The 22348-nt window shown below is 40.9% G+C and overlaps 1 protein-coding gene across 2 annotated transcripts in view; it reads right to left on the bottom strand.

The window, feature by feature from the left end:
• Positions 1 to 4537: 4537 nt before the first annotated feature.
• The window catches only part of HCLS1 (hematopoietic cell-specific Lyn substrate 1), a 32075-nt gene continuing 14264 nt past the window's right edge, over positions 4538 to 22348 (bottom strand). The window contains exons 4-14 of one of the 2 annotated variants that reach the window (XM_047098585.1): positions 16944 to 17073; positions 14962 to 15072; positions 13431 to 13485; positions 8984 to 9094; positions 8274 to 8329; positions 7627 to 7696; positions 6804 to 7015; positions 6302 to 6406; positions 5549 to 5825; positions 5329 to 5397; positions 4538 to 5128 (exon numbers count right to left, since the gene is read on the bottom strand). In XM_047098585.1, coding sequence (XP_046954541.1) covers positions 4992 to 5128; positions 5329 to 5397; positions 5549 to 5825; positions 6302 to 6406; positions 6804 to 7015; positions 7627 to 7696; positions 8274 to 8329; positions 8984 to 9094; positions 13431 to 13485; positions 14962 to 15072; positions 16944 to 17073 — 1333 coding nt within the window. In that variant the 3' untranslated portion in view covers positions 4538 to 4991. The remainder of the gene's footprint in view (positions 5129 to 5328; positions 5398 to 5548; positions 5826 to 6301; positions 6407 to 6803; positions 7016 to 7626; positions 7697 to 8273; positions 8330 to 8983; positions 9095 to 13430; positions 13486 to 14961; positions 15073 to 16943; positions 17074 to 22348) is intronic. The other variant, XM_047098586.1, reaches the window with a different exon arrangement.

The following is a 22348-nucleotide window of genomic DNA, read 5'->3' as shown; positions in this document are numbered from 1 at the left end:
GCATATGTGCTTTTCTAGGTATATGGAGCATGCACTGTCCTAAACCTGAGCAGTTGCACAGGATCTAAGAATTTTCTAAGCCATGGTTTGTACACTTGCCATTAAGTGCCATACTGATTACTTATTTCCTTCTCCCCACCCCCTTTTTTTTTCCTAAAACAAATCAGTCTGAGGAGAAAAAAATAGGTAACTTGAGGCCATTTAAAAAATAAGCCCAAGTCTTAGGAGATGAGAGAGCACTGAAATTCCATAACCAGTACAGACCTGTGTTTTTGTGGAGAATGTTTTAATTATGAGCACTTTCAAATTTATGGGGCAAGCAACGCAGGATTGGGTCAGAGGTGTGTTCCACCTCTCGTGAAGGGCACGTGGTTTGATGGTTCTGGAGCTGGGGTTGTCTTGATGGTTAACTCTAGGTCTCCTTTTAGTCGCTCCTGCAAACCCAGGAAGTCCAAGCATAGCTCAATGAAATGGAGACCTTGACCGAATACAGCAGCCTTGAGGACAACACAGGCCAAAGAATGAGAGGCAGAAATGAGGTCACAGAGTATGTTGTGGAAAATCTTAGCAACATACAGAAGGACAGCCTTGCAAAATGAGGAAAAGTCCAAAAGGGCATTGTATTAATGGAGAAAATTAGCACCAAAAGCCACACGCCTACTTTTAAACATGTCAAAAACGACTTGAGTCCAGATTCTTTTCTTCTTAAAATTATATTCTAGGTCTGGGTTAGGGATAGCAGAGGCATAGCCCAGCACCATCCTGGGCTAGCTGAGATGACCTCAAGACATTAACACCAATTTCAGTGTCATGCCAGAATGCACAGGGTAGTCCAGAGAGACCACACATTGGCAGAATCCAGACAAGGCCCACTGCAGTTCCTGTGGCCCACCAGGTCTTAGATACCACTCGAGTACCCTGTGAGGGATTATAGGAAGGAACACACCTGAACATAGTAGTTCCCATAGAACACATAGGAACATAATTGCTCCTCCCTACTGTGGTTCATGACTCCAGTCTGTCAGAAATTGGTGATACTATTGGGCTTTGGTAACAAATAGTGAATACTCATGAAAATAGGAGTAAAATAAAAATACACAATAGACACTGCCATCCCCTAAAGCAGAGTTTCTCAGAACTATTGACATTTTGAACTGAACAATTCTTTGTTGTAAGGGACTATCCTGTGTGTTATCAGATATTTAGCAGCAGCCTTGGCCCCTATGCAGTAGATACCAGTAGCCCTCCACCCCCACAGCTGTAACAACCAAAAATGTCTCCAGACATTGCTAAATATCCTCTGGGAGTAAAATCTATCTGGGTTGAGAACCGCCATAAGCAATATCATACCAGTGGCAGTAACTTAGGATAAGTTTTTTAGTACAGCAAAATCTTACATAAGTATCTACAATGGTTATGATTTTATGTAGCTCTTCTTTATTTACTAGATAAGTCCTAGATGTGATTTTAAGTTGGGAACCAGATGGAGCTGATTGTTCAGTGTGGCTTTATGTCCTTAGGTCATGTGCAAAGAAATATATCCTTTCAGTTCAGCTCTCTCCAGATGTAGCAGAAGCCAGCATGTTGAGCTACTTATCTTGTGTTTCTTTCCCTCTTACCTTAATTGGTGCCATTTTCCCAGCAGTCTTCAAACAAGTGAGAAAAAGGAAAAGGAGGACATGTATCATGGGGAAGCAGAGAACAAAGAATTTAGCCAACAAAAAGAGTTTAGTCGATCTGAATACTTGTTATTGCCTGGGTCTCTCTCTGAACATGGTTCAGAGCTGGTATAGATGAAGTAGAGGACACCGGTGAGAAGAGTCAGAAGGCGTTAAAGCAAGTCCCAGAGTAGAAGCATGCTTATCTTTTCATTATAATGTGCCACTTGGTACTATTTGGTAATGTAATTCTATTTTTCATAATCCTTTTTGCTTGGTTTATATTTCACATTTGTATATAAGGCACCATTTTCTAAAAATACAGCTAGAGTGTGAGCTATGATTTTATTCAGTGAAGATGAGTAACTGGAAACAGCTGAGCACCAAAGTGGAAAAAAAGGAAGAGTTCCCCAGGTCTCAGTTCCATGTGTTTTGAATCCAGTCCCCTCCTATCCAGAGAAAGAAAGCTCCTAAAGTCCATTCTGGGTGTCTTCTTTTATTAGAAAAAGAGATAAAGTGGAGCTATTCACCAAGGGAGAGAAAAATCAGGGGCTGCTGTTAGATGAAAAATGGAGAGAAAGGAGGAGAGCAGAGGGATTTTCCTTCACACCTGGGCAGCTCAGGGTCCAGGAGAGCAGCCAGGAGGCTGCCCATATGGCTTTGTGGGCTGCACACTTACAGTTACTCTTTATTTTCCCAGTTACTGCCTTCAGAGCAAAATTAAATTGATTAGCATCATCAAACACATTTTATAAGATATCTAGTTGTATATGTTGCAGGAATCCAGGGTACTACAGGTATCCACCAGTCTACACAAACAAGCACATTTTATGGTGAGATGTCAGCTGAAGCAAAAAGGAAGCCTTTTAGAGAGGCTGTGGATTGGACTGAAAAATGACTGGATTCATGAGATGAGGGTATGTTGAGTAGCATGAGCAGCAGAATTATCTGACAGAGGCAAGACAGATGGACGTTGCTTCAGATGAAGAAGCAGCAGAGAGGAGTGAAAAGGAATAGGAGTAGGAGTCTGGACAGGGAGGTATCTATGAACAGATACCTTGATGAGTTAATCTATCTGAAGTAGAGACCAGCCAAACATGGAGGGTGAAGTCTGCAGAACTGAAGCAGAAAGGAAGTTTCTGTCTTATAATGAAGGGAAAAGTGAAAAGCAAGGTGGAACTTGAAGATGGAACAGGAAAACCACTGTGAAAGTCTGATCTATCTGTGATATTGAGTCAAACTGAAGTGAAGAATGAGATTGTGTACATCTGTGGTGACTTACCTCTGTGTGCTGGAAATCCCACTGTCTCTAGAAGTGGCAATAAAAGCTGTTTTGCACTCTGGAAAGCTAACTGAGTGATTCTTGTAAGTTAGGTCTAGAGACAGATATGTGATTCACTGGCACAGAGGTCATTGTGGAAACAAAGGAGTGTGTGTCTTGAAGGAGAACCAAGGAACAAGCCTGAAGGATGCAGTGCTCTCGACACATGAGGAGCTTGCCAATTTTATGGAGTCCTAGAACAATTATCGATTTTAGTCATTAATCCTAGCTCCTGCTTGGGCCCACTGCTTTCTTCATCTTTGCCTCCAAATCCCTTTTATTTTGATTTTTTTTTTAACGTTTATTTATTTTTGAGACAGAGAGAGACAGAGCATGAACGGGGGGAGGGGCAGAGAGAGAGGGAGACACAGAATCGGAAACAGGCTCCAGGCTCTGAGCCATCAGCCCAGAGCCTGACACGGGGCTCGAACTCACGGACCGCGAGATCGTGACCTGGCTGAAGTCGGACGCTTAACCGACTGCGCCACCCAGGCGCCCCCCTTTTATTTTGATTTTATCTAGGATCTCCTATTAGACCTTGCTGAGCCCAATGTCTCAGAAAAAAATGGCTGGAAAAACAAACAAAAAAACAAAACAAACAAACAAACAAACAAAAACCCACCATACCCAGGTCTCTCATTCTTTCTCATCCCCATAATTTGCTTGGTGATTTGCTTTTTGCCCACCATTAGATGTTTAAATGTACTCATCTCTTTTCCTATCAGCCTTGGCTCTGGACCACACAGAACAGTCATGAGTTTCCCCTATCTACCCTCTTACATGGCCATCAATTTCAGTCACCCAACTACAAGGAAGCCTGGACTTTTCCTGGTAGAGGCCACTGTCTCTGACCCTAAATCCTCTTAATACCTCACTGGAGCCTGTGTTCCTTTAGCTTTAGTCTTTTTTTTGCTGACCAAATCTCTCTTTTCCTCCTTTCTATTCCCCAATTTGTGTTTCTTCCTCAAGAATCATCATGTCTGTGCTTGCTTCAGCAGCACATATACTAAAGAATCACCATGTCCTGGGGTGCCTGGGTTCTCAGTCAGTTAAGTGTCCAACTCTCGGTTTTGGCTCATGGTTCATGAGTTCAAACCCTGCATTGGGCTCTGTGCTGATAGTGCAGAGCCTGCTTGGGATTTTCTCTCTCTCCTTCTCTCTCTCTGCCCCTCCCATGCTCTCTCTCTCTCCCTCAAAATAAGTAAACTTAAAAAAAAAAGAAAGTATCATCATGTCCTTAAAGAACACAGTCATTACTCCCAGGAAGAAGGTGGTTGGCCTCTCACAACTGCTAAAGCCAGTGCAAGTTGAACTGCCTTAATGTGGATACTTCCTGGTCCTCTGGCCCCTCACCTTACTGCCATTTTCCAGGCCAAACTGTTTGGTGTTGGGTTTAAGTACAATCTAAGGAGAAGATTTAACCTTGATATACAGGGTGCAGGGCAGTGGGCAATGGCAGGAGGGGGTCTTCTGGATACACCTGAGAGAGGGAAGGAGAATTGGAGCCATGAGAGTAGGGCAACTGAGGCCTGCATAAAAAGTACTATTTACCTCAGCATACAAATGAACCACAGTCCCACTTTATTTCTGATTTAAGATTGAGCAGACAGAAGGTTAAAAAAAATCTCTGCAGAAAAGGAAAGTGGGCAAACAGTATAGCCAGGCAAATCAGACAATCTAGACATACCTTTCCATGTAAGCAAACCAGGAAGCTCAGAGCTCACAAACAGAGGAAGGCAGAACTTGGGGTATTTGAGGGAGTATTCATGAAGAAGGAGACAGGACCACAAGATGAATGTATGTCCGTGAGCACATCTAGGGTAGAAAGGACACTGAGGGGAAGAAGACCCCTTCCTCGTGCTGTCTCTGTCCCAACCCCTAGTGGAGAGGGAGAGGAAAGTCTCTCTAGAATCTCAGGCAACTCATGACACTTGCAGTAAGAATAGGGTGGGGGTGAAGGCAGAAACACTTTGGACTTGGGAAGTCACGGTAGAGGAGACAGGGAGAGCCAGTTACTGGAGGAGCTTGACATAATTTGCAGGAAAGAGTCCAAAGTGGCCATGGCAACGTCCCCGCCACCAGCCCTCATCCACCATCTCAATGTCAGTGATGATGTCATCAGGATCAAAGGAAATCTCGTCACTTCCTTCTGGGGAGGAAATGGATGGGATGTTAGGATGGTCAGACCGTAATTCTTCCATTCCCGTCCCCACTTTAAACTTCAGGGAAAGAAGGGTGCTATTCTTCTGGATGCTAATCCTGGGTCCTCCCCTGACCCTCAGAATCCATCTCCCTCTCTTGTAGTAAGGGCCTCCAGGCACCAGACCCCTCAGGCCACTCCAAACCTACCTCCTTGGTAATCATACAGGGCTATTGCTGAGATCCCTGCTCCAGCCCCAGCTGGGTAGCCAGATGATTCTGCATGAAAAGAAATATAAACATGGTCTCACCAACATGGAGAAGGAAAACAGGTCCTTCTGGGTAGTGGGGGAATTCCTCTTCCTTTTGCCCTCCCCTGGACTGGACCCAGTGCAGGAGCTTCTTCTCCCACCCCCCACCCCCCACTCACCAGCCATAGTGGAGGCAAAAGAAGGATTCTCAGGTTCGAGTACATCCTCATAGTCCCCGTCTGGTTCACCATCCTGCTCACATCTGTCCATGTCTCCAATATCCTCATAGTCATTCTCAGTCTCAGGCTCAGGCTCAGACTTGGGCTGAGGCTCAGGCTCAGGCTCAGGCTCAGGCTCAGGCTCAGTCTCAGGCCCAGGCTCTACTTCATACACTGGCTCTTCCTCCACCTGCAGGCCTTCCAGAGTCCTGGGAGGCAGGGCTGGGGGCTCCTCATCCTGAGAAGGGATGGTGTGGATCAGAACAACTTCCACCCATGGGTGGGGTACTAAGACCCCACCCATCACCATCCTACCAATTCTACCCTCGTCCTCACCTCTACCTAATAGACTCTCCTAGAGAACACAGGCTTTCATCCATCTTTATTCCTTGACTTCCTCCCATACCTACCCACTCAAAACATCTACCAGGAAGGGAATGTAGAAGGTGTGAAGAGAAGGAAATGGAAAGCAAGTCCAATTCCTCGAATGACCAGGAAAAGATTGAAGCAAAACACATTTTTGAGAATACCATGGCTAGGATGACTAACTCTCCTGATCTTCCCAGGACTAGGTAGCCCCCAGAATGCAAGGTTTTCAGTGCTAAGACCAGGACAGTACCAGACAAACCAGGGTGGTTGGTCACTTCATATGGCCCACCTTTCCTACCATGAGGAGATGGGGAAGGGGTAGAGGATCTTTGGGGCTCTACTCACCTCTGGGGGATTCTGCCTCAGGGGCAGGGTAGGCACTGGGTGTTCCCTACTGGTTCTCACAGGCCCAGGCTCTGATGGTGGACAGCTCCCTGCTGGAGGCCAGGCCTGTGAAGAATGAAGCATCTCTCTTGTAAGTATGTAAACCTCTGTCTTCTCTCTTACACTTTCCTTCCTGTCTCTGCCAATCCAAATCAATCATCCTTCTAGATGGGCTCCAACCTGAAGTGATAGCTCCTTCTTGTTCCTGTAGTAATGACTGGCTGCATGGCCAAATATGCAAATCTTGGTCTATATAAATCTTGATTTTTTTTTCCCTCTAACATTTTGGTATATATGAGGCCCAATCACTCAGCCTGAAATCTTCCCAAAGATGAAGACAGGAGTTATCATCTTTGCCTAACACCAGGGAGGCCTGTGCCTTATTTTCTACCAATGATTTGGAATCCTTACTTTATTTGGGCAAGGAATCTTGGATGTGAACCCCAGAAGACGAAGCACTCACCTCTGAAGAGATTTTCTTGGGCAATGGGGCTGGCACTTCTGGCTCTCCCACAGTGTCTACTGGCTGCTTAGCCTCATGGCTCATCTTTACCAGGGCCTTTCTCTCCTGTTGCTGCCTGGCTATCTGCTGTGCCTTTTCTTCTTCCTCCCGCTTCCTCTTCTCCTCAGCCATGGACTCAAATTTTGCCTTCAACCCACGAGCACCACTAGAAGCTGCAGACACAGGCAAGAAGAATTAGGATTGTCTTGGATCAGGTATGGTGGGATGGCACTTGAAGGAAGAGAAGGAATTGGTTAAATATCCAGGCAGAAAGCAGATGGAGAGGGAACTCATGGGAGGGAAGGTAAGAGGTACTGATGGAGGAACAAGTGGGTTTTAGGAAGAGAATATAGCCCTGAAGCCTAGATTTCCATATAGCCAAGCCATGCAATCTCACACTTTTGTCCTTTCTAAATTATAAGCTTTGTTTTCCTAACCAGCATCCTTCCCTATCCACATTCCTTAAACCTGTATGCCCTCTGGCCACCACCCACCCTCTCCTTCCCAGTCCCAAGTTCTTATCCTTCTTATTCTTCCCAAATGTCTCCCCAACCCTCCCTTCCTATGTTCTCTGCTCACAGTTCCTTCCTAATGTCACTCTATCTCTCTACCCACTTAATCCAGTTTTTCTAGGAGAGAGAATTTGGGAATATACAGGCAGGATCAAGTCTACCTCAGCTAGTTTAAGTAGTTAAAGGCATGGAGAGGGTAGTCTAGGCATAAGAAAGAATGAGAAGGAAGAGGTGGTTGAGGAAAATAGAGAAAAGGAATTGTTAAGACTCACCAGCCTCTATGGGTGTCGTCTTTTTGTAAGCTGTAGTTGGAGCCTCCATTTCATTGAAGCCAACAGCACTCTGTAGAGAGAACAGTATGCAGGGAGGGAGGAGAAGGGAATGGTGATAACCCAAAGTCAGTATTGAGTACTGGGGCCACTATAGGAGGTATCCCTAACCATTTGGTGCTTAATAGTTAAACAGGATATTCCTATATTGTTTTGTGGTAGAGAGAGGGGTAAAGAATTTCTAAACTGGTGGGCTCAGCTCCCCTTTTTGAAAGCTCAGAGAACCTAGAACCTCACACCTCTAAGTCCAGTTGCCTAGAATGCAGCAGGGCCCAGCCAATGCATGAAGAGGAACTGGTGTGCATGGAATAGAAATAGATTATAGATTGAATTAAGCAATGTCTAGCAATCAATGAAATTTCAAACATCACCTTTCCCTGAAGTTTATCTGTGTTTCTGTCTCCTTCTCTGACTCCCCCCATTCTCTTTATTTGAAGCTCAGGCTCTGGAAGACTTGCTCATTAAATGCTGAAAGCAGTCAATGGGGAGTGTAGGACAACAGCTCAGGACACTTAGCTTCTCTTATCTCAATGCATTTCAAGTGCAGTTTAGGGACCTTTTCTCAAGACACTGGTGTTCTGGTGCTTTACCTTATCCACTCGGTCCTTCTGGATTCCATACTGACCACCAAAGCCCTTGGCATAATCTGCAGGACAGAAAGGTCTGAGAGTCATAAGAGGAGTTAAAATGCTAGGAATGTATAGGTAGGGGAGTCATGGAAGAAAGACCAGAAAACAGGAATATGGAAAACAGAGATGGATGAGGAAGAGTGAGAATCAGAGGGTAGAGAAAAGCCTGGATGGAAAGAGAAAGAAAAGGATAGGGAGAAAAACAGTTAAAAGAAAATGGATTGGAGATAGATATGAAGAGGGAAAGATAAAAGAGAGAAGTGACAGAAAAGGAAGTAATACAGGGAGGAAATGGGAAAAAAATAAGGAGGTTCCTCCAGCCATCCCCTATATGTCCCAGGGAAGAGAGAGACCTCTCTGTCTTTGTGAGGCACAGGGGCCTATGAGACTCAAAGCCAAATCACTCACTTGTCATCACCCAGCCTGTTTATCTTTCTCTTGCTCAGTGACCCCTTCTCTTTGGCCTCTTCTGTCCTGCTCCTAATCTTGCTTCTTTCCTCTCTATCCTCTTGGTTTCTCCCCATCCACCCCACATACATACACTTACCCTTTACATGACCACTGCACATCTGCACCTTTGTACTCTGGGTCCTCTGTGTCAGCTTCCAGCAGGGAAGGAAGGAGGGCTTTAGGCTACTGTGTGACCTCCCTCCTCTCCAATCCCAACTCACCTCTCTGGGACTCATGTTTCTCTGTCTCTCCCTTGTAGTCATATCCCAGAGCTGCTTTGTCCCGTTTATCCTTCTCTATCCCATAACGGCCTCCAAAGCCATGAGAGTAATCTGTGGTGGAAGAAGTAGTCATGAGAGCCCACTCAGCCCAAAGGAAGGTACTGTGGAAGAGCGAAGTCAGGTTAAGTGGGTGCAGGGGGGATAGGGGCCTGGGAAGAAAGATGGGCCAGCATCTAAGTGAATTAAAGACAAACAGTGTCCTAAGCCATCTTTTGGAAGCTGTAATTCAACATTGTTCCCTCCTTTCCTCTTCACCTTTACTTCTGTCTCAAGATGAGAAGAGCATTTCAATCTTCTCCCTTCTTCAAGGAAGGGGAAAGTATAGAGAATGTAAAGAGACACTTTCAGGCAAAAAAAAAAGGCAAATACATATGAAATGTAGCCTGTTCTTACTCCTATACAAACACTTAGCAATATCTGCTAAAATACAACAATCATTTTTTTTTTTAATAGTGAAGCTCAAATGAAAAAAAAAAAATCATGGTTCCAGAAACAAAGAGATGAATCAAAGCAGTAGATATGAGAGTAATCATGAGTGGACTGAGAAAACCCAAGGATGTTTTAAGCCCCGAATTTAGTGTCTAGAGATTAAGATCCAGGGTCAGGGGTTCTTATACAAGAACAGGGGACTGGGGAGCAAGAAATGACACTCTACCTGCTTCTGTAAAAGCATTCTAGAAAAATTCTACTTATTTTTCCAGGGAAATGGTGAAGGGGGTTGTCATTTGTTCAGCACTTGGTAGTGGGAAATTTTACCTATGGGACTTGGAAACTCCAGGCTCACCCTGAATGTGTAGAATGCAAATTTCCAGTTATACACTACTTATATTACACAGGAATTCTAAGAGGAGAAATTAACTTCATGCTGGTCTAGAAAAATATATACCACCAAAAGAAAAAGCATTGGAAAGATGGCAGGAATATGAGACAGAGTAGACCTCAATAGAAAATGCATTATAAGAGATAAGAGAGCTACAACACAATAACAAGAGAACAAATCATCATTTATGAGGAATATGTATGTTGGTATAACCAATTAACAGAATCCAGATTTATATGTAAGCAAAAACTGACAGAAACAGAAAGAAATAGACAAATCTGTGATCCTAGGTGAAAATATTAACACTCCTGTCACATTAATTGATAGAATATTTAGACAAAAAGAATCTAAAATTATAGAAGGTGCAACATTATCATCTAACAAGACCTAATTGACATTTACAGAACATTATATCCCCAAACTGCATAATATACTATTTTTTATGCACATAGAAAATTCACCAAGATAGACTATATGCTTGCCTATACAATAAGTTGTAATACATTAAAAAGGTTGAAATATTAGACATCATATTCTCTTAACACAATAGGGTTAAATTAGAAAATTCTCTAATACCTAGAAAATAAATAACACATTTATAAATAACCCATGGGTCAAAGAAAAAATCAAAAGGGAAATTAGAACACACATTTTTAGCTTAATAAAAATTAAAACACACAGAACATGTGGAATGCAGCAAAAGTTTGTTTAGAGGGAAGTATATAACTTTAAGTACCCATACATGTTACTATACTTTGTCCAAACCCATAGAAAGTACAATACCAATAGTAATCCCTAAGATAAACTATGGATGGACTTTGGGTGATTTTTGATGTGTCAATGTAGGTTCATCCTTGGTAAAAAATGTACCACTGTGGTGAGTGATGTTAATAATGGAGGAGGCTACACGTATGGGGGTGATGAGGGAGGAGAGTATGGGAAATCTCTGTGTCTTTCTCTCAATTTTGTTGTAAGTCTAAAACTTCTCTAAAAATATAAAGTCTAGGGGCACCTGGGTGGCTCAACCAGTTAAGCATTGGACTCTGGATTTCAGCTCAGGTCCTGATCTCACAGTTCGTGGGTTGAAGCCCCATGTCAGGCTCTGCACTTACTGCGTCAGAGCCTGCCTTGGATCCTCTGTCTCCCTCTCTCTGGCCCTCTCCTGCTCGTGCACTCTCTCTTTCTCTCTCTCAAAAATAAATAAACATTTAAAGAGTTAAAAATAAATGAATAAAAATACAAAGCCTATGATGGGATACCATCTCACACCTGTCAGAATGGCTAAAATTAACAACATAGGAAACAACAGGTATTGGCAAGGATGGAGAGAAAAGTGAACCCTCTTGCACTATTGTTGGGAATCTAGACTGGTACAGCCACTCTGGAAAACAGTATGTATCTTGCTCAAAAAGTTAAAAATAAACCTACCCTCTGACCCAGCAATTGCACTATGAGGTATTTACCCAAAGGATACAGAAATACAGATTCAATGGGAACACATGCCCCCAGATGTTTATAGCAGCATTATCAACAATAGCCAAATTATGGAAAGAGCCCAAATGTCCATCAACTAATGAATGGACAAAGCAGATGTGGTATACACACACACACACACACACACACACACACACACACACACACTGGAATATTACTCAGCCATCAAAAGGAACGAAATCTTGCCATTTGCAACAATGTAGATGGAGCTAGAGAGTATTATGCTAAGTGAAATAGGTCAGTCAGAAAAAGATAAATACCATTTGATTTCACTCATATGTGGAATTTAAGAAACAAAACAGATGAACATAGGGGAAGGAAAAAAAGAGGAAGGAAAATCATAAGAGACTCTTAACTATGGAGAGCAAACTGAGGGTCTCTGGAGGGGTGTTGGTGGCAGGATGGGTTGAATGGGTGATAGTTATTAAGTAGGGCACTTGTGATGAGTACTGTTATATGTAAGTGATGAATCACTAAATTCTACTCCTGAAACCATTATTACACTCTATGTCAACCAACTCAAATTTAAATAAAAACTTGAAACAATAAATAAATAAGTAAATAAATAAATAAAAATATAAAGGCTTTAAAGAAAGAGAGAGAGAGAGAGAGAGAGAGAGAGAGAGATACATTAAAAAGAGAAGGAAAAGTTCCAGTATGCATCTAATATGGGTTCCAGAAGAAAGAATAAAGAGAGGAGAGGCACTATCCAAAGGAAACCAACCTGAGAATTTTCTATAATTGAAGTTATTTCTCAGGTTGAAGAGGAACAATAGTCTCATGCAGGAAAGAGAAATAAGTCCAACATTTAGATATATCCTAATGATATTTCAGAATATCAGAGACAAAAAGAAAACCTTTCAGGGCACCTAGGTGGTTCAGTCGGTTAAACATCTGACTTTGGCCCAGGTCACGGTCTTGCAGTCCACGGGTTCAAGCCCTGCATTGGGCTCTGTGCTGACAGCTCAGAGCCTGGAGCCTGCTTCAGATTCTGTGTCTCCTTCTCTCTCTGCCTCTCCACTGCTCACACTCTGTCTCTATCTCTCAAGAATAAACAAACATTAAAAATTTTAAAAAAAGGAAAACCTCTCACAGAAAAAAATAAAGTAGAGACACAAAGGAATGATGGTTAGAGTACACAAAAGAGATGCCAAGGAGGATGAAATAATACCTTCAAAGTGATGAAGGAAAAGTAACAATGAGAAATGGAGCAAAATATATTTTTCAGAGAAAACCTGGGAGTTCTTTCATAGGCTCTCACTGAAAGAATTATCAAAGGATATACTTTAGTAAGAAGGAAATAAAAGCAATGAAGAAACAGCCAAATACAATAAACAGGAATGGGCTAGGAAGTTGGTAAATATGTTGGACAATTTAAATAAGCATTCACTAGGGGCACTTGGGTGGCTCAGTCGGTTAAGTGTCCGACTTTGGCTCAGATCATGATCTCGCAATTTGTGAGTTTGAGCCCCGCATCAGGCTCTGTGCTGAGAGCTCAGAACCTGGAGCCTGCTTTGGATTCTGTGTCTCCCTCTCTCTGTGTCCCTCTCCACTCACACTCTTGTTTCTCTCTCTCAAAAGTAAATAAACATTAAAAAATTAAAAATAAATAAAAAATAAATAAGCATTCACTAAATAATAATAGTGATCCATTTTTGTGGGGTTTAAAAACACATGGAATCCTTACACTGGGCAGCAATTGGCCAGTTGGTACAAAGAATATAGGATGTAGAAGGAATGCAATTAAATTATTCTACATTTTCTTTGTTACTCAGAATGAGATAGTGATTAATTTTAAACTTAAGTAAAAAATGAGAGTTAAAACTTAGGGATACCTTCCTAAAATAAAGGAATAGAATACCTTATTTTCAATCCAGATGGAAAAGGGGACTAAACAATCTCATAGGAAGAGATAAAGAAGAAAGAAGCAAGTACATGCTTGGATTTAAAAATAAATACAATAGTGGGGAACTGGGTCATGGAACTAAAGGGAGTTGATGACAGCTATTGGGAGGTGAAGTCTGAGCTGAATAGGTCAATTGGGTTGCAAAGGTTGAAGCACAGGGTCCTTGCCTTTCTGAGATGCATGCTTCTCCACTTCTCCTTTGTAATCAAAGCCAACTGCCGACTACAGAGAAAAGGAGAGAGGATTGATTAGAACTGGAGCTGACAGTTTTCCCTCTCCCTCACATACCTCCCCCCTAGCTCAGGCCAGAGGTTAGTTTATAGGAGCTTAGGGCTGAGAATGAGAGTTTGACCTAGAAACAGATGACACCCTGACCTGACAGGCTGGTGGAGCAGCAGTGTGCTACAGAGCAATGAACGTGAGTGTTATGGGCTCATCAGCTCTTGATTCAACCCCCAACCTCACTTGCCCTATTTTTAGTTGTTTAACTTTATGCATGTCCTTTAACATTACTGAGCCTCAGTCTCCTCAAATATGAAATGAAACTAGGTAAACCTCCTTACTAACCTCAAGTATGAAATGGAGAAATGATCCCTCTTTATTTGGGGCAGTGTAAGTAATAAGTGGGTCAAGGTATGTAAAGTGTTTGCATTGTGTCACTCAGTAAATTAGTGCTTTTCTTCCTAACTCTCACGATACTAAAATGAGATAATAGTTAGGAATGTGCCTTGTAAACTATAAAGCACTACACACATGTAAGAGATATTATCCTATTCCTAATTGATTGTACTGTGCCTCTCTTCTCTTTCCCTAAATGGCAGCCGAAACCCAGAGATGTGTTTTGATGGGATGAGAGGCAACTAGGAGAACCTGGATCTTTGCTGCTCTAGGACTGGATATGTTGGCCAATACCTAACATCACTCATAGCTACATCCCCATCTGGCTCAGTACCTATAGGTCTTCTAGGCAAGACTAGATTTTGCATCTCAAGAGCCATTACTATGTATTGTTTCTTGGTTTACATGACATACTGACTATTTAGGTAATTCAATTTGTGACCCAGGAGGCAGAAGATGAAACAAAGAACAAGGAGAGGTCAGGAAAAGACAAGATAGAAGGGAAATTCCATCCTACTGTGCTTTTTCTTTTTAAAACTACCTTTTTTTTTTTTTTCTTCCCACAAAGGAGTCTTTAAAACCTCTGGGCTTCAGGGTTTTGGTGCTACATCATGTGAAAAGTAACCTTTACCTTCTAAAAACATTATAACCCTAATTAGCTGTTTTACTTGATTGTTTGCTCCTGTGGTCATAATACTTAAGCTGACTCCCACATTCTCCTGAAAGGCATAATGATAAGGTTTCGATGCTTGAACAAAAGAGGAGCTTTGGAATTTCCCTTGTCTTTCTTCATGACAATGAAGAAATTAATGGTTTGACTTCCTTATCAATGTTTGATTCCTTATCAAAACAGAGTTTCAGAATCTTTGTATCATTTATATTAACACTATTGAGCTCAGCATGTGGCCTCCAAAAGTGGCACAAAGGAACTTGCCGAAGAAGATTATGGGAGCTATCCTCATGATGGACCCTCCTGAGGCCACTGCCATCTTTCCATAGGAGAAGCATAGACCCACATTCAACAGTGAGTGCTGGTAAATCCCACAGGATTTGAGCTGGGTGCCACAGGGAGATACTTACCTTGTCTGCCCTGTCCTTCTCAACTCCATATTTGCCTCCAAAGCCTCTGGCAGCATCAGTCTGAGAAGAGTGCTTCTCCACCTCAGCAACATATTCATGGCCCACAGCACTCTAAGAAAATCAGATGGAAAGAGTGAAAGACAAAAATGACTGTAAAAATTAAAATGATACAGACGTGGTTTGGGATTTAAGAATACCAGAAATTCCATTCTGGGTCTGTCTCATAGCCTCCACCAGTGTATCATGTAAGGAGTATATGACTGGAGAGAGCAAGGTTGCTTTTTCTAGAGGCTCACACATCCTGAATCTTCTTTAATACCCATCACTTAGGAAACTCCTGTAGGATGGGCTGGAACCATCAGGATAGATTCGAGGTAGGCAGAACAGTGGTTAAGCCAGAAACAAAAGGAAAGGTAAAAACAAGGGATTTATGGGTCAAAATAGAATTAAGTAGTTAATAAAGAGAGATCAAAGGGGACTAACTTTATACCATAGCCAAGATTGCATATTTCATTAAAACAGCCAAGTGCTTCTGTTCTGGATTATAGTTTCTGTGTGACCATCACATTTCAGAAGTGCCAACTGAGCCCTGATATTTAACAGTGACTGACTCTGCACCAAAGGGCGTTGGTAGACAATACTGTAAGTAGTCCAAGAGGGCATATAAATTTTCTATGCCCCTTCACTTTTTATTCCATCTATTATTTTATTTTCTATTTGGTTTTAAAAGGTTTATCTCTTCTAATATTTAGATATGGCTATTTTAATAATCTGGGAACTGACTAGTACTTCAAACCAAATAATGCAGAGTCCCAAATAAGAAGAAATTAGAAAGCCTTTCCTTTCTCCTGTATTTCGAATCTCATGCTGGCACAAACATCAATACAGAGATTGATGTGAAGCATTGCTGTATATGAGCTCCTAGGAACTCATTTTACAGTATTTTTAGGTCTGTGTAGGTCAACTTTGCTTATGAATTTAAGAATGCATGAATGCTTATCTATGTTAGTTTTTTCCTAGGAATTTTGTGGAGAATACAATGCCTACATTGCACTTTACACAATGACAAAACAAAACACTTCTTGAGGGTGCACTAAAGGCTTTTCATTGAATTATTTTTTCCTCCTTAGAGATAAAATCTTTTTTGTTGTTGTTGTTGTTACAGGAATATATCTCTATCTTTGAGATTAGCAAAGTCAATGGAAACTATGATTTAAATTTAAACACAAGCATTTTTGGGGCGCCTGGGTGGCTCAGTCGGATAAGCGTCCGACTTCGGCTCAGGTCATGATCTCACGGTCCGTGAGTTCGAGCCCCGCGTCGGGCTCTGTGCTGACAGCTCAGAGCCTGGAGCCTGCTTCAGATTCTGTGTCTCCCTCTCTCTCTGACCCTCCCCCGTTCATGCTCTGTCTCTCTCTGTCTCAAAAATAGATAAACATTAAAAAAAATTTTTTTTAATTAAAAAAATAAATAAGACACAAGCATTTTTAGCCATACTTTAGTGGTAGCTAATGGATAAAGGAAAATATTTGTATTTGATGGAATCTAATGAATAAATTCACATCAATATTTTTCCCATGCACATATCATATAAAGTATAATATAGATATACACAAAGAACACTAAATACACAGTAAAGAAAATAAGAAGAAGTTGCAATATCAACATTCTATACAAACATTTGAAAACAGTAAATGATTTTAAGACATATTCTTCCCTTCTCTAATTGTGACCCTGTCTCCTCAGTCTAGGAGTTACAGCATGGCTGGGTCTACCACAGGCTAGCCCTTTTAAATTCTTGGACCACATTTTCTACCATCTATATTTATGTGTTGAAATCAGGAAAAAAATGATACAAATAGTATTTGGACATTCTATATTAAAGCCCAAATTATTGCTGTACTTTGAATAAGTTTTAAACTACAATAGCAACAAACGAATCAATTTTTTATCTTTAAGCAAACATCTTTCTTTCAACTCACCTTGTCCATTCGGTCTCTCTCCACCCCAAACCGACCTCCATACCCATGGGATGCTTTGGGCCCTGAGTCCATCTCCTTCTTCTTGAGAATATCATGCTCCTCTGACACTTTGTTCCTCAGCTGGTGGATACTGGAAGTAACCACATGACAGAGACTCATCTAGCACAAGTCAATGAACTCTCCCTCCCAGAAAAATGGAAGTCTTGAGATGTGTTCTTTATTTTTAGCAATAACCTGAGCTCCCAAAGTATATCAATGCTGGGTCTGGGAGTAAGAGATTAGTGTGGCCTATATACCATAGTCTGATTTAAACTCTCCACAAGCCAATAATATTTCCTCTGGTCTGTTAATTTGTCCACTAAATAAACTTCTGATACTTGTCCCGTTTTTCATGTTCTTAAATATTAGAGGACAGTGATACCAATTATATTCTAGTAACTGGGAAGTTATTTTCCTTCTGAATGGGTCTGCTTTCTAGCATTAGATACTCTCTCTCCAGAAGTACAAAAATATTTATATACCCCTTTATTCCCACATTCTAGTCCTGAGAATCTACCTCAAGGAAATAATTTTAAATATGGCAAGTCTTAATATCTAACGATATTCACTGAAACACTGAAGATAATAGCAAGAACTAAGAAACAATTTATAGGCCTAATACTTGGAGAACAGTTAAGTAAATTGCAATATTACCTTTCAATGCCATACTAGGAAGTCATTAACGACGGTTAGGAAAGATGTAGCTTTGGGAGATTTATCTATACATTAAGTATTTGGTGTATATTTTGGTAAAAAATGAATGCCCTTCGTCTCCACCCCCAAATCTGAAATTCCTTACACTAAAATCTAATAAAACAAACAATAAGCAGAATCAGACCTATAAATACAGAGAACAAACTGATGGTTGCCAGAGGGGATGGGCAAAATGGAAGAAGGAGAGTAGAAGATGCAGGGTTCCAGTTATAGAATAAATACGTCACAGAAGTAATAGTCAAAGCACAAGGAATGTAGTCAATGACATTATAATAGCGATGTAACTGGACAGATGGTAGCTATACTTGTGGTAAACACATCATAATGTATAAACTTGTCAAATCACTAAGTTATCCACCTGAAATGAATGTAACATTATGTATCAACTATACTGAAATGAAAAAAAAAGCTAATAAAAACTAACAAAATTCAGTCTTATCACTAATTGTTCTAACACCTGAAGACCCAAATAAACTTGATTTGGGACACCTCTGTCACTAAGAGAATGTAACACCAAAAGGAAGCCTTCTCCTTCTTACTTCACTTTCATCTTCACTATGAGGGTAGAGAGCACCTCTGCAGATCTGTCTGCTCTGAGGATATGAAGTGACAGGTCAGCACTAGCACCAATAAGGGACAATCAGTATGTATACTTGGTCACATAGAGGCACTTCTGGGGATTCTTAGAAACATTTGGACAAGAGAACCCTAAATTAAAAAATTTCACTTCCTGCAGCAAGAAAAAGAGGTTTAGGGAATTGAGACAGTGATGTTACTGGGACTTCACCAGCTCGGGAAAACCAGATACACTGGTTACAGGTTAGAATGGCCATCCCACAGCAGAAATTCTCTTCTTTCATGGAAGAATAGATCCATCTGGTGGCCTTCTAGTATAAGCCCACCAAAAGCCTTTTTTTAAAGCCCTCTCGGCTTTAGTCATAGTTAATTTTAGAAAGCTGGCTTTGAACCAGATGAAATTAAGCTAAGAGCTGGAAGGACCATCTGTTCCGTGCCTGCTCTAAACCCTCTGGCAGCAGTGGAGGCAGAGATCCTGTGTTGCTAGTTCATTAACACTGACACTTTAGAAATGTCTGTGTCAAAAAAGCTACTGGTTCCAAGAACATGTAAATAACTGTTATTTCCCAACCAAAATATTCAGATGAAGAATGACAAAAATGATGCCAAACATTACTTTCAAATGAGCAAAATGTGCAAAGTTTTAATGAGTCCAATGATTGCCACATGGGTCATAACTATATCATTGTTAAAACAAGTTTTTAAAGGGGATTTGAAAATGAAATTCAGGAATTTCCACCTAATGGATGATAGCAAAGCTAATCAGAGGATGATGCCAATAGATAATACAATTTAAATAAAAATGTTGGGGCCAAAAAAGACCAACTTCTTATCAAATTCTTTAGAATATAGCTGAAGCCACTCTAAATAGGCCTTAATCATATTAGTACTTCACTCAATAAATATTAATTAAACTTTTGAGTATAAGGCACTTTTAGGCTGTGAGGATACAAAGATTATTAATGTATATGGAGATAGTGGTCAGGTGGGAGAGATATAAAAAGTTACAATCCAATGTGCTAAGCAGCATATCTAAGAAACGTTTGACACATTAAGTCTCAGATACCTATTTTAAGTTTTAAAATACCTTGGAATTTGATAAAGCGATGCAGTTTATGGGAACCAAGTGTTTTGTTTTTGTTACAATAATAAAAGCACAGAGATGAGTCACACAGATAAGATTTTATCCACAGATGATATGATCATAGATGCAGAAAATCTAAAGAATCTACAGAATACACTACTGGAACTATTAAGTACATTTGGTAAGTTCACAGGATACAAGGGCATGATCAAAATCAATTTCATTTCTACACACAGGCATAACTCATTTTAGGGGCATGCCACTTTATTACACTTTGCAGATATTGTGTTTTTAACAAATTGAAGATTTGTGGCAACACTATATGGAGCAAGTCCATTGGCACCATTTTTCCTACACCATTTGCTCACTTCATGTATCTGTCACATTTTGGTACTTTGCACAATATTTCAAAGTTTTTCAATATTATTATATTGATTATGGTGATCTGTGATCAGTGCTGCTTGACGTTACTATTATAATGGTTTGGGGGCACCATGAACTTGAATGGATGGGAAGTTGCTTCTTATGGATGAGCAAAGAAAGTGGTTTCTTGAGATGTCATAAATGTTGCATGTATTCTGACTGTTCTCCCAACCAGCCATTTCCCCATCTCTCTTTCTTGCCTTAGGCCTCCTTATTCCCTGAGACATAGCAATTTTGAAATCAGGCCAATTAATAACTCTGCAATGGCATCTAAGTGTTCAAGTGAAAGAAGAGTCACACATCTCTCCTTTAAATCAAAAGCTTCAAAATCATTTCAAAAGAAATCATTAAGCTTAATGATGAAGGCATTTCAAAAGCCAAGATAGGCCAAAAGGTAGGTCTCTTATGCCACACAGTTAGCCAAGTTGTGAATGCAAAGGAAAAGTTCTTTTTTTTTTTTTTTTATTTTTTTTTATATGAAGTTTATTGACAAATTGGTTTCCATACAACACCCAGTGCTCATCCCAAAAGGTGCCCTCCTCAATACCCATCACCCACCCGCCCCTCCCTCCCACCCCCCATCAACCCTCAGTTTGTTCTCAGTTTTTAACAGTCTCTTATGCTTTGGCTCTCTTCCACTCTAACCTCTTTTTTTTTTCCTTCCCCTCCCTCATGGGTTCCTGTTAAGTTTCTCAGGATCCACCTAAGAGTGAAACCATATGGTATCTGTCTTTCTCTGTATGGCTTATTTCACTTAGCATCACACTCTCCAGTTCCATCCACGTTGCTACAAAAGGCCATATTTCATTTTTTCTCATTGCCACGTAGTATTCCATTGTGTATATAAACCACAATTTCTTTATCCATTCATCAGTTGATGGACATTTAGGCTCTTTCCATAATTTGGCTATTGTTGAGAGTGCTGCTATGAACATTGGGGTACAAGTGCCCCTATGCATCAGTACTCCTGTATCCCTTGGGTAGATTCCTAGCAGTGCTATTGCTGGGTCATAGGGTAGGTCTATTTTTAATTTTCTGAGGAACCTCCACACTGCTTTCCAGAGCGGCTGCACCAATTTGCATTCCCACCAACAGTGCAAGAGGGTTCCCGTTTCTCCACATCCTCTCCAGCATCTATAGTCTCCTGATTTGTTCATTTTGGCCACTCTGACTGGCGTGAGGTGATACCTGAGTGTGGTTTTGATTTGTATTTCCCTGATAAGGAGCGACGCTGAACATCTTTTCATGTGCCTGTTGGCCATCTGGATGTCTTCTTTAGAGAAGTGTCTATTCATGTTTTCTGCCCATTTCTTCACTGGGTTATTTGTTTTTCGTGTGTGGAGTTTGGTGAGCTCTTTATAGATTTTAGATACTAGCCCTTTGTCCGATATGTCATTTGCAAATATCTTTTCCCATTCCGTTGGTTGCCTTTTAGTTTTGTTGGTTGTTTCCTTTGCTGTGCAGAAGCTTTTTATCTTCATAAGGTCCCAGTAATTCACTTTTGCTTTTAATTCCCTTGCCTTTGGGGATGTGTCGAGTAAGAGATTGCTACGGCTGAGGTCAGAGAGGTCTTTTCCTGCTTTCTCCTCTAAGGTTCTGATGGTTTCCTGTCTCACATTTAGGTCCTTTATCCATTTTGAGTTTATTTTTGTAAATGGTGTGAGAAAGTGGTCTAGTTTCAACCTTCTGCATGTTGCTGTCCAGTTCTCCCAGCACCATTTGTTAAAGAGGCTGTCTTTTTTCCATTGGATGTTCTTTCCTGCTTTGTCAAAGATGAGTTGGCCATACGTTTGTGGGTCTAGTTCTGGGGTTTCTATTCTATTCCATTGGTCCATGTGTCTGTTTTTGTGCCAATACCATGCTGTCTTGATGATGACAGCTTTGTAGTAGAGGCTGAAGTCTGGGATTGTGATGCCTCCTGCTTTGGTCTTCTTCTTCAAAATTCCTTTGGCTATTCGGGGCCTTTTGTGGTTCCATATGAATTTTAGGATTGCTTGTTCTAGTTTCGAGAAGAATGCTGGTGCAATTTTGATTGGGATTGCATTGAATGTGTAGATAGCTTTGGGTAGTATTGACATTTTGACAATATTTATTTTTCCAATCCATGAGCAGGGAATGTCTTTCCATTTCTTTAAATCTTCTTCAATTACCTTCATAAGTTTTCTATAGTTTTCAGCATACAGATCCTTTACATCTTTGGTTAGATTTATTCCTAGGTATTTTATGCTTCTTGGTGCAATTGTGAATGGGATCAGTTTCTTTATTTGTCTTTCTGTTGCTTCATTGTTAGTGTATAAGAATGCAACTGATTTCTGTACATTGATTTTGTATCCTGCAACTTTGCTGAATTCATGTATCAGTTCTAGCAGACTTTTGGTGGAGTCTATCGGATTTTCCATGTATAATATCATGTCATCTGCAAAAAGCGAAAGCTTGACTTCATCTTTGCCAATTTTGATGCCTTTGATTTCCTTTTGTTGTCTGATTGCTGATGCTAGAACTTCCAGCACTATGTTAAACAACAACGGTGAGAGTGGGCATCCCTGTCGTGTTCCTGATCTCAGGGAAA

The sequence above is a fragment of the Lynx rufus genome, unplaced genomic scaffold (genome assembly GCF_022079265.1).
Source record: "Lynx rufus isolate CCGP_SWC_20201006 ecotype Redwood Valley unplaced genomic scaffold, mLynRuf1.p SCAF_5, whole genome shotgun sequence".
In the NCBI taxonomy this organism is placed as follows: Eukaryota; Metazoa; Chordata; class Mammalia; order Carnivora; family Felidae; genus Lynx; species Lynx rufus.
Note: the sequence above shows the minus strand (reverse complement) of the source record. Positions and strands in the feature narration are given on the sequence as shown.